We start from the raw sequence: 12,883 nt of genomic DNA, 5'->3' as shown, positions 1-12,883 counted from the left end.
CTATATTGTAAATGAACAGGTGTTTATTGAAACATAACAAATCATTCCTGCAGTTACAGAGGAAATGAATAAGTAGCTATTTTCAATTCAATTAATGCTATCTTTTGACCCAAAAGGAAAATAAATTCAGTAACTTTGTCTAACCCGGCTTTTTGCCTTGAGACCTTGAGTTCATGTTCATAAAAAGTTATGAACATGAACTGTTTTAACATAGATAAAACAGAATAACTATTCATGCCTTACTTATCCTTCCTAAAAATTATTTCTAATTGTAATGCTAAGTATGCAAATTATAATTCAGAATTACATTCACAACTCATGCTGATAACCACAGAAAATACAGTCACAGAAAATACAGCATGTCTGTGTGTCAGAAGCACAAAGAAATATGAGGACAAAATTTATTCGATTAAACAGAAAGCTTATTTTGGGGGATGAAACATTTTAACTGGCCTCCCACAGACTTACTAGTAGGTTCTTTTTTAAAAAGTCCTGTCTTTGCATTTTATGCTGTGTCTTCCTGCAAACAGAGTTTCTGAAATAATTCCTGTCCTTGGTTATTTTGACAGATGAAACCCTATCTTTCTGTGGAGATCAAACATCTTATATGAGTATCTGTTTAGGAGAGCAAGATCATTTAAGCCTACAAATAGACCATCTGTCTCTTGAAGAACTTAAGAAAAAGGTATTGATCTTTTTTATTATTTACTGTTTCTAATGGCTTAATTCTGCTTCATTTATAGTTTGTGCATCTCTCACAAAAAGGTTTATTTAGGTACAGTTGTGCAGTTCTGCAAGGATTTGAAGTTCTCATCTCTCTGGTTTGTGATCCACATTTTATGAACTATTTAGTCTTTGTTACACCACATGAGCTTCAGAATCAGCTGAAAGATAGGTGGCTTGCTGCAAAGGTTTTATGATAGTTAGACACCTGGATTCAAATTTCAGACTCAATACCATATTTTAGTCATCATGAAGTATACCAACTCCAAAGAAAAGTTTTTCCATTAGGTATCCTACAACGTGTATTATAGGCATCTTTATTAATCATGAAGATGGTAGTGGTGACTATAATTTATACTTCTGTATAGCACACTCCATCCCAGGATTTGCGAATCTTTTGGTAAATATGGCATGTTATAAAATAACCCTGAGGTAAGTTAATGTTGTCTCCATTCTACATAAGGAGAACTGAAATTCACAGACATTAAATGTGCAGACCATTGTCATACAATAAATCAGTATCGGAGTTCGGATCTTGTTCTTCTGACTCCTTATCCTATGCAGTGACCTCTGATCCATGCACCAATTTATGATAAGGAATTATTTTGAATATGGTTGTTTGGGAGTGAACATAAGTGAAGTTTTATATTGCTCATGGCCAGCTGAATTGTAGGCAGGTGTTCAAAACCTGGAGGTGGGTAATCTGAAGGAAAGAAGTTTGCCTTACGCTGAACAGGTGTCAACAAAAGAAGCCCCAGATTGTGTCCCAGTCCCATTCTGGGGTTATACCACTTTTACCTCCAAACACATTCCTTTCAGTATGTTCAGGGACACTCATTAGCAAAAGATACTTACAAACCATTTCTTACCTGAAAAAGGGTTTGTATGCCTGAAAGCTGACCTGTTTTTTTCCAAATATATTAATTGGTCTAATAAAAAGATTTCACTTTCTTCTGCAAACATTGCCTTCTTGATATACTACACGTGTCTGTGACAGTAGTGTCTGTTCAAGAGTCTTGAACATGATTGTCCATCCAGATTTTGCATCTGTGAAACTACTCAGAATGATAGTGGCTTATAAAAGGATGTTTGAGATAGAATAACAGGTTGTTTCTGAATGCTACTATTTCCCTGTAATGCTGGTTTCCCTTGCGCTAAAATGTTTCTTCTCAAATCAGCCTATTGGTATGAGGTGCCCTCAGGTTTCTTCTTGCTACTGAGTTGTGAAACTTGATACCTCAACTTAATAACATGGCTGGAAACTACAGTCTTGCAAGTTAAGATTTCTTGAACACTAACTCACAAATATATAATCATGTTTTTCATACATAGTGAGATTGCCACACAAACAGATGTAGAAGCCCAGGCTTTCCAACTCTGCAGTTTAGATTTAGCTGGAGATTCATATATCATAATTTGTTTTCATACTAGTATGGATGTTACTGGTTTTGCTTGTTCTTCCTTTGGTTATTTAGGTTACTGACCTTCTCTTGATGGTTAAGGATCTGCAGTCAATTAATCAAGAACTTAAGAAAAAACAGCTTGGACTTTGTACAACAGATTCTCAAGGGAAGGAAGCGCTAAAAATATTAAACCACAGTGAGGTAGGTTTTCTGTGTTAAGGTAGTGAATCTGACTCTCACATCTAATATACCTTGTGGAGTCATTTACATCAGTGCAGAATGAGTGTAAAACCCTCGGGGCTTAGGTTGCTAATTCCTTGTAATAACTTTTTAAATTAATGATGTAAACAACTTAAGCTGTTAGCACAACAGAGAATCAGCTCAATGCAAGCGTTCAGTGATGTGTCAGGTTGATTTTAAGGAAACAACTTATACATTAAAATATTAGTTGGGTCTGTGATATATTTGTTTTGCCAATTGAAAGGGGAGGAAATAGTTAATTTTACAAAGAAAGCAATATCTTATGTAACATTTTTGCTATTACTGAATGTCTGCTTGTCTACTGTTCGAGAGTCATTCTCACGCTGTGTCTAATTCTGTAAGAGCTTAGTTCGTATCTTCTCTGCATCTACAAAATAACTAGGGTTCACCATGGCCAAAAAGGAAAGCATAGCACTTTGAGTCCTTTAAAAATGCATGGTTGTTCCTTCGTATAGAATATAGAAGTATATGAAGAAGTGGCCAGCATTGTGGTAGATTGCTGAGAGGTGCAAGGAAGTAATCGTTGGTGGGTGTTTCATTCTTTTGCCCAAAGCTAAGGCTGCTTTAAGCTATGGGGAAGAAGAGGTCTTGGCAAAATACTTGCACTGAGAAGCATTTTGGGTGCTAGGTCCCCATGTGTCATCTTATGTGTGAGTGACGAAGGATGTTCAGGAGGCTCTGGTAGATTCTAGTGAACCTTCTAGCTTGTTATAAAGTATTACTTGAAACGTGGCTGGTAGTACTTTTCTTTATATTGTGTTGTGGTTTCTGCTTTCAGTTACATTGTTCTTGTGCACCACATATTGAATAGGAAGGTAAAAATATAAAAGGAATAATGGTGCTGCTAGTGTTTTGTGTCTTGAATTTCTGAATTAAACTCAAAAGAACAAAAAATTAGGAATAGTTTGAATCAGTTATGTGTACGGATTGCCCAGTTCTGGAACTGGGACTGTGGTATTGATGATTTTTCTGCAGGACAGCTTGTTCTGCAGGACTCTGGAAAAAGGGTTATGTCTTTTACCGTATGTGCTGCAAATGCACTGGGAGCAATTGTCAAATGTCATGAAATATTTTTGCTTTCCCAGTTTTAAGACCTACTCATGTTACCTTTAATTGAAATATGTTTTAAATTATAGATCGATCTTTAGGGGTGCCATGGCTTATATTAAAATAATGAATTTACATGTTACTGTAATAGGTTTGCTTGAAAAGCTTGTGGGCAATCTGTTTCAGAGTGCATGCACTTTCTATAGATTAATATTTTTAGCAATTTGCCTTGTCATCCTGCAGAGGGTGCTGCACCCCCACTGATGTCGTAGTTAATACCAAAGGAACTTGTGTCCTGTGCTAAGATTATCATGACAAGATACTGTGCGCTCCTGCATTTGTCTCGGCATGAAAAGTACATATAGGGCTACTTAGTTAAAAAGCTGTCTACATGAAATTAGATGTAGAATGACAAGGAGTGAAGCTTGTAAAATATAAATAAACCCCAAAATTTTGGTAAAGGAAATAGGAAAGTAAAATATGGTATTTCAACCTGTGCCAGAATGATAATAGTACTATGGAGCTTAAAAGTGAAAGAATCTGTAATTTAAGTTTTTAGTTTAAAAGGTACCATTTTATCAGTCTGGACAATAAATAGCAACCTGGATTTTGGGTTATGGATTGTGACAACCGTGTGTTTTGCATATTAATAGCCATTGTCAAAACCCCGAAGTTCTATTTTTTTGTGTGTATTTTCGGCTAGAATTTGTTGGCAGGTAGTGCTGAGATGACACTAACATATGTGCTATAAGAGGAATTTGGACAGACGCAGGAAGATGTATCCTGCTCAGGCTCTTAAAATGAACCCATCTTTCTTTTCCTTCACAAAGCCGGAGCACAAATGAGATGAATCTGCATGTTGGTGCCTCTGCAGGGCATCTCCCAAAGGTCTGACAGCCCCTAGTACTCTATTTCTTGGCTTCATGTTCGGAAGGGAGGGGGGAGAAGGAGAGAAAAAGGTTGTTTTTGTACTGTCCTCTGAACATCTGCTTTCTCTGAGAGAAGCAGCCTCAGTGATTTCAGCCTTCAGGGCTCCAGGGATCTTTGCAAACCAAGCATATCACGGATTCATTTAGGAAAAACATTCTCAAGGTTTTCAGTCTCCAAGGAAATACTTTAAACAGGCAGCTTATTCTTGGTAGACTTTTTTTCTGGCCTTAAGACGCTTATTTTCTTTCAATATTTTGTTGAACATTATGTTGTATTCCTTGGAGGACAGAAAGTTTCTTTTCAGCCTCTCAGACACAGGACCATAGGACCAGCCTCAAACTGCAGTCGTTTGTTGTCATAGTGTGCCATAACCTGTTGGTCTTATGTAATAGTTTCATTCTAAGAAGCACCACTTATTAAGCCAAATACTGGCCTGGGAAAAGCAAATACTAAAAAATGTTGAGTCATAAAAGGTAGTTGCATTGGGTGGATAAGTTATATGTGCAAATAAGTTTAATTTTAATACACAAATGCAGGGCTTGACCTGAATCTACACATGGAAGGTTAAACCTTAACAGTTTTTTTTATAATAGCTAACATTATTGAACTTTTGGCATCCCATGATTACAACAAAAAGATATCTTTTTATAATGCATGCCCTTGCTACGTACCACAATCCTCTCTGTGTTTTCCTCGAGTTTTCAGATTGTCTTTGCTTTGTGTTGTCCTAGAAAACCAAGTCTGAGTGAAAATACCAAAATGATTCAAACATGACTCGGTAGTCAGTTTTCAATATAGATTTCTACTAGTAAAAGACAAATATATTAATATGCTGCACCATCTGGTTTCTGCCTTTTAAAATTCATACTTAAAACCATTAGAATTGCTTATACTGCTAGGGATTGGCAGATAAAAAGGCTTTTCTCATTTATTTAATTCATATATATATGTATACATTCTATGCATACTCAATTAAAAAAATCAAACCCCACACCTGCATTCAATTCCCAGTGTTCTTAGGAAGCAAAAATAACGCTCCCTGCAGAATCCTGTTTGTCTGCGATTGGACTGACAAGCTGTGAGCCAAGACTTTCCAGCATGTGATACTGGGGAAGCAGGTTTCTCTTTTCATGTCATAAGTTTCAGCACTGCGCTGTATATCCATCGAAGCTATAAATATCACATCCATGATCTCTAGACACCAGTTTCTTTCCTTCCAGTCTGTCATCTGAGTCTCTGTACCTATAATCTCAATTTTTTGTAATTATGCTCAAGATTCTGCTTCTCTTGTCTTCAGGTAATTTTTCTTTAGCCCAAGTCACACCAAAATATGACTGTTATACACAGCAGTGGTATATTATTGCCACAAGTGCTTTAAGACTAAAATATTTATCTAATGCAAGTTTCAATCCACTGTGCTGTATCCTACTTATGGTTTAATGGTTTAGGCATATTAGGCATAGCATCGTTGATATTTACCATCACTCTCGCACATTTCTACTATTTAATGAGATTCTAGCAGCAAAGATCTTAAATAACTATCTTTTTCTATTAGATTGGGAAATGTTGCTATAAAACAAGATGATATAAATGTCCAATCTGGTCTTATCACAGGGGAATGGTGGAACGTGGTAACTGCAGGTCACTTGTGATGGATCCCAAAGTGGGATGCAAGACTATCCTTTTACTCCGGTTGTTGTCTGGCAGGATGTGCCAGAATGTGGCTACTGAATATAATTCGTTGTAAATACGAGTTTTTCTTACGATCGGTATTAAACCGCCATAGGCAAGGCTAAATTCTGTCCTCTGTTGCCAGAGGAAACTAAGTAGAGGAGGTGAGTTTTAAGTGAGATGAAAATACTCTCCGTGAGCTGTGTGTAAATGAAGCTCACTCAGTAGTGGTCTTCGCTGCAGCTGAGAGAGGAGCAACGTGTGCGTCTCATCCCTTGCTTGCAGATCTGTTGCCGAGATGTAACATCCAGCAAACCAAAGGGATTCTGGTCTTGCTGTCAGTTATGCTGATGTCAGGAACTTGGGTTCTGCTGCTAAAAAAAGCTGAGTCTTCCTCCTCCTCTTTGCTCAGGAAATATTAGTGATGGGGGATGGATTGGGTTCTGTGGCAAATAGGGAGAAAAAGATGATTTGGCACCATTCGCCAATTTAGGCAAATTTAGGCAAGACAAAGCAGATTGTAACCTTTAGTGTTACGTAAATCTTTTTAGTGTATAGCAAGCTACATGTGCTTTGTTTTAAAAGCATGTATTTCTTGGATGCTGGAGAAGAGCCTAAATTGTGTAGCAAATGAAAATAAATTCTGGAAATTGGAAAATAAAATAGGCACAATGAGAACATGACTGAAGATATAGAGGTCCTTTGCCAGAAGAGGTTAAGTGATTTTTGTATTTTTTTGTAAATTCTGAGAAGAAAGGGTTAAATAAAAATGAAGGAATATATGAGATGAAGTTTCACTGTATTTAATATGAGTCATTCCTGGTTTTTATATTAATTTCTTTTGATCTTGTTGAAGAAATCTAATTCAGTGTTTGTTACTTTGTATTACAGGCTTTTTTATTTTTCTTTTAAGACATGTCACTGACTTATTTATGCATGTTTCATATCACAGTATTTTTTTGTGCTACATTTTCACATCATTCCATACTTTGTGTAGTGTCTTGAAATAACAGAGGAGCCTGTGATGCAGACTGAAGATGGTGACAATGACAGGAAGATGCAGAACAGTCAATTTTCTGAGAAGGTCAGTCAGGTAGGACACCGCTCTGGGTACATTATGTTACAGTACTCTTTTCTCTGTGTGCCTTTGTGTTCTAAGAAAATAAGAATGCTTAAAGTCTTTTGCAAACAAAGCATACTTTTCTTGGTATCTGATTTTGCTTTCAACTAATTGTTATCCTAAAGAGTTTCTGAAAGCTTTTTCCTATATTTTTCTGCTGCTAGGGTTTTGCAGTCAGGATAGCTTTCATTCTGGTCCTTGTTTTCTCTTGTTTGGGTACTCATAATCTTCCTTAATGGGGATGACAGAGTCCCTTGAGATTGTGTTTCTTTACATACACGCACGCTGATCTTCAGCCTCCATTGCAGTCAGGCCTGTAGTACAAATTGTATAAGATTCACTTGCTGCTATGATTGAGGAAAAAATACTGTAGATCCTTCTTCAGGGTTGAAATACTTGATGTCTTGGTAGCTTGTTGACTGCGTTTTCATACATACAGGAATCTGCTGTCCTCTTATTCTGTCATTCAAAAGCGATGTAATATAAAGTATCATGGAATCATAAAATGCTTCAGGTTGCATGGGACCTTAGAGGATCATAGAGTGCAATTAAAGTTGAACCCTTCTGGTTTAAAAACTGTAACATGCTAAAATGTGACACAAAATGGGGCATTTTGATTAGTAGTGTTGAAGAATAATGATGTTCTGTTCTTTGAAATTTGCAATTTCTGTGTTTTCTGTGTTTACTAGGTATGCCTTCAAGTGTCTTTGGATTTTCCTTCTGAGCTTTAGAGGATCATAGAGTGCAATTAAAGTTGAACCCTTCTGGTTTAAAAACTGTAACATGCTAAAATGTGACACAAAATGGGGCATTTTGATTAGTAGTGTTGAAGAATAATGATGTTCTGTTCTTTGAAATTTGCAATTTCTGTGTTTTCTGTGTTTACTAGGTATGCCTTCAAGTGTCTCTGGATTTTCCTTCTGAGCCGGATAAACAAGTAAGCGATGTATTGTAAAGGTTCTCTTGACTCTTAAACATCTTGATCTCTCACTGCTGATGTCTACTGATGGAGACTGTATCCAAATGAGCCCAGTGTAAATTCTCACGTAATTGATACAGAAGACTTTAATTGATTTTCATGGAGAGAACCTATGTAGAAACTTCCTAGGACACGTCTATGGTGTTGCGTACAAAAAGTTGGCAGTTTGTAAATACTTCAAGTTGCATCCTGTCCTGGCCATCAGGGCTTACATCTGGAGACCCCGGGACAGAATTTGGTACTGTAAAGACAGATGATTCAAAGGTGAACTAATAAAAAGTTAGCTGCAATCTGCAGGCAACGTTTCAGAAGTTTCATACCTCTTCATAGATAAAGACCTTCAGGGAAATCTTCTTACTACTAAACAACTGATCACTATGAATTAATCATATGAAATAGATGTTAATTAGTTTTTCTATTAATAAATAGTAAGTGAAATGTCTGTGGATGCTTCTTAATGTAGATAAAGAGCATCAGGAATTACAAAACCCGATTACAAAAAAGGTTACAGCCCTGAATTTAGTAGAAGACTGCATGCCTGTGTAATAAGAAAATGTTTGCAATTTTTTAACAGATAACTCCATCAGGCTATTCAGAGAGTTTCTGCAAAGATAGACATTATAGGAGTCCAAATAAGCCTCAGTTTGAACATGATACAACTGGCAAACACTTTGGCAGAATAGGAATGAGTGAACATGAAACAGAAGAGAACTTGCTCACATCTCTTTTAAGAGAAAATAGAACATCTATACTGGAATCTACGTAAGTATGAGGGATATGCACTGCTTTTGACAGTATTTCTCTTTGAGAAGAGAATAAAGTAATTTTGCTAAAGTGAATTTTGATAATGGCGCTGTCTAATTTACCTGAGAGATTGGCAAGGCGCCTTCAGAGCCATTTTAGTCTATCATGCAATTAAGTAATTAGGAAACATACTATCAGTAGAAATCCTTATGAAAAACCCATTACAAAAAAAACCTCTGCAAAGTTACTGATATACGGAGCTTTACTGTAGGGACTGATTGTTTTCAGGATGGGGTCTAGCAGTGTTAAAGGGCTCAGATGATAATAGGTGGTACTTTTTTTTAAAAAAAATAAAATGTCTGAGAGCATAGGTCAGTGAAAGGTGGTGTGGTGGAGGGGATGATGCTGTACTGCTGCAAAAACTGTATGTGTAAGGAACTAAGGATGGAGGAAATGGAGTTACAATGACTGTTTTACACGGTTAATTTTGAATGGACATTACTGTACGCTTTGTGGCCTTTGCCATTTCATCTGAACTGCTTGGACAGAGGTTTGCCCTCTGTCAGCAGTTTAGGGAGTCTGTGCCAATGTCCTGCAGTTGACTAATTGGTTATTCCAGTGTAATTACTTGTAGGACTGTGCTGAGATGAACCATGTTGTAAGTACTTAGGTCACTTTTCATGCAGGAGAAAATACTTGGGTAACTAAATCTGTATAAGCCCTACTGTAACCAGTGTTTTTCAAGTGTGTGTGTGTTACACTATGATTTGATCAATCCCCAGCTGAAATGCTCATTTCCATAGAAACCGGACAATACCAAACAAGAAAAGAGTGTATAGAAAATCCACACCCTGACTAGCTTTGTTTTCTCCCAGTTTCATGCTTACACTACTTAATCTCCTGGTTGAAAACTGAGTTAGAGCTTTGCCTGGAGATCATTCTCATTTTCCTTTTCTAGTTCTCTCCACACTGTAATGACTATGTACAACATTACAGGACTTTTTTCAGTGCCCATCAGTGCTGCTCCTTCAGCTAGCCATAGTGGTTTCTGGAGAGTCATGGGAATGACCTTTCATATACGTTGTGCTCAGCCATGCTGGTGGCAGAATATCCTGTGGAATTGCACAAGTCAAATCCTGTTTTCTGTGTTCAGCATGCACTGCACTTGACTTTACTCAAGCAATTCTATATTTTTACATTACTATTTTAAACTCTCCGACACGCATAAATGGTCTTAGTTGTCAAAGCACTAGTTAGTGGTAAATGAGGAGATACTACTCTCATAGAAGATGAATAGGTAACATTGTTTTATTTGTTAACTTTACTTAAAAGTCTGCTAATGAGTGATCCCAGCACCATCATCTTTACCACTCTAGCGTGTAATCTTTTCTATGTTCAAGTATAAATGACCAGATTGACTGGTGATGAGCCTGTACTTTGCATAACTTAATTCTCACTAATGACATTAGATGCCAGAGAAAGACATAAAAAACCTAGTTAGCTTCTACCATTTCAAATGCTAGCTATACAAATGCAGTTGTTTTAAGTGCTGGTTTATATGTTTAGTGGCACAAACAGCTCTATTGGATGCATGAAATAATCTGTAGAATTTGAGGGCTTGCTTGTGCTTTAAGTGTCTCTTATTTGGCTTCAGTTTCACTTAAAACATTGCTTTCCAAACTGTTGTCCATGGACCACTAGTTATCTGTGGGGCAGTTTGGTGGTCTGTAGCGAGCTGTTTTTGCAGGCTTTTTGCTGCTTTCTCAGTTTCCATCTTCCCTGTTACATTAGAAATACATGAAGGGATAGATTTTCAGAAAAACTCAACATCTAGACTCTCCTGTGGTTTTGGTAGAATTTTATTTTTAAGGTAGTTAAATGAGAGAGTAAACTCTCTTGAAAAGCCATCCATATTTCTTATATTGCTGTGTTACGTAAGCAATTAGTTTAGTTACCAGAGGTTTAGTATCTGTTCACGAATGGGGAGAGAGGCGGTAGAGCATATATAGTCATAAGTAGGAGAAAAGCATTGATGAGATAATTTATGATATAACTCATGTTGTGAAAAGGTTTCAAAAACTCTCTTCGTTAGTGAGTAATTCATTAGTGAGTAAAACGGAATCTCCTGGGAATTTCAAGTATGTCAAGACACTGCAAGTTTCTTGACTTAGTGTCAAGACACTAAGTTTCTTAGAAGGTATTCTTGTTTGCTTAAATAAAAATCAAAATTCACGCCTTTTCTTTCCTCTTTCCTGAGTGTAGCAGAGAAGAACAAATGAAAATTGTAAATGAACTGTTAGATCATCTGAACACAACTGAGGACGAATGTTCAAGTGAAGATACAGAGAAAAAGGATGAAAAAGATCTTAGGCAAATGATTATTCAACTAAGAGCTGAACTCAAACATTTCAAGCAGGTCAATAAATTCTTAAAGCAGCAAGTAGAATTGAAATCAACTTTTGATGGGAAGGAGAAGCTTTATCCAGAAGCAATGCCACAGATTAATAAGGATATTGAGTTGTTGAAAGTGGAATTGAAAGATGCAGCTACACAAACAATGACTTTAGAGAGTAATGTCATGAGATTCAAACATGAAGGCAAAAAAGGAGCCTCAGAAGAAAAACCAAAATATTCAAGATTAAATGCAGAAAGAGAACATCAGCAAGAAAATGTGTATAAGAAGGGTGAAGAGCATGAAAGACTTTTTTTTACAAGGAGAACAAATGAAGTAAGTTTATTTAAGATTATCTTTTTGGTACTTAGGGAATAGATGTATAAAAGAGAAAAATATGTTTCATTTCTAATATTAAATCTTGCTTTTGTGTAATTTTTAAAATTAGGAAAAGAGATGTAAGCCAAATATATTTTAGATAATTGTTCTTAATGTTCAGAGCTTTTCATCGCATACTTCAGTGTGCTTTAGAACATTAATTAATTGAATTTCAGTCCTCACCGGGACCAGATACTAGTAAATATTATCGCTTTTGGAAAAAGAGATAGTTTATAGCGTAATGGCCTGATTCTGTACTGCCTTTTATCTCTGCATAGATGTTCATAATGTGCAGAACCAGAGCATTCTGAACTGATAGCTTATTAAATCTAAATGGCAAATGCATTCTAGAAAATTGAAGACTTGCATAATGTCTGAGAGCATGCTGGTGAAGAGTTAATGGTAGATTTCAACAAACTCGAATCTTAATTTTAGGCTTTTATTAACATCTTATCATTGTGTCTTGCTTTTAGAGAAGTATGACCCGTAGTACTCTATAAAACTGTGGGGGCAGTTCTTCATATTTGTTTGAAACCTAAGTGCACAGAATCTGTTTCGTGAGTACAGACATAATTTGCTTGTGCCAGAGATGAGTTTTCAAGTCTTTTGTATGCAGGCAGTCTGTGATCCCCAAGAAAGAGGTGGGAAAACAGTGCCTACTAAAGAGTTCACGTGTATTGTTTCAGTAGGAGTTATAGAAGCGAAGTTGAAAACTCTTTGAAGATCTTGGCTCTTGCGGAGCAGACAAAGGAGAGTATTGCTTTTGATTTTGTGCACTGCTAATAGAGAATGTTGTAGCGCCTTCTGCAAAGAATGGTTTCCATGACTTTAGTGATCAAGAGATTTCTGTGAGCTAGCAATTGGGAGCAACTCATTTTTATTCGGCTTGTTCTCGTTGGATTAATTTCACTGAAGGAAGGGGCTTGTAAACCAAGAGGTGGTGAAAGACTTTGTTCTGTACAGGCACAGACACTTCAGTATAGTTTGGGATTTTAAGGAAAAGATTTTGGCATGCACGGCTGGTCCCTGGCAAACACCCTAGAAAATTCATGCCAGTCTTAGCAATAGGTTATGATACCCCTGAAAAAATCAAACCCTAAGTAACTCATAAAAACTATGTCTTGTTTCACCAGACAATTTACATGTAATCAAAATCTATCAGAGTATCTTCAGGTACATTCTTAGTCTTTTAAGCTTTCCTTATTGGCAGTAAATTTTCTGCCTTTAAAAAAACC

General features: G+C 36.6%; 1 protein-coding gene across 2 annotated transcripts in view; it reads left to right on the top strand.

Annotated features, from left to right (window-relative positions):
* Nucleotides 1-12,883, top strand: part of CDK5RAP2 (CDK5 regulatory subunit associated protein 2) — an 82,019-nt gene that overhangs the window by 34,879 nt on the left and 34,257 nt on the right. For both annotated transcript variants that reach the window (XM_009286878.1, XM_019474084.1), the window contains exons 15-20: nucleotides 570-685; nucleotides 2,199-2,327; nucleotides 7,033-7,128; nucleotides 8,045-8,092; nucleotides 8,709-8,896; nucleotides 11,141-11,606. In XM_009286878.1, coding sequence (XP_009285153.1) covers nucleotides 570-685; nucleotides 2,199-2,327; nucleotides 7,033-7,128; nucleotides 8,045-8,092; nucleotides 8,709-8,896; nucleotides 11,141-11,606 — 1,043 coding nt within the window. The remainder of the gene's footprint in view (nucleotides 1-569; nucleotides 686-2,198; nucleotides 2,328-7,032; nucleotides 7,129-8,044; nucleotides 8,093-8,708; nucleotides 8,897-11,140; nucleotides 11,607-12,883) is intronic.

Source organism: Aptenodytes forsteri, unplaced genomic scaffold, assembly GCF_000699145.1.
Source record: "Aptenodytes forsteri isolate BGI_AS27 unplaced genomic scaffold, ASM69914v1 Scaffold136, whole genome shotgun sequence".
NCBI lineage: Eukaryota > Metazoa > Chordata > Aves > Sphenisciformes > Spheniscidae > Aptenodytes > Aptenodytes forsteri.
This window is presented reverse-complemented; position numbering and strand designations above follow the sequence as displayed.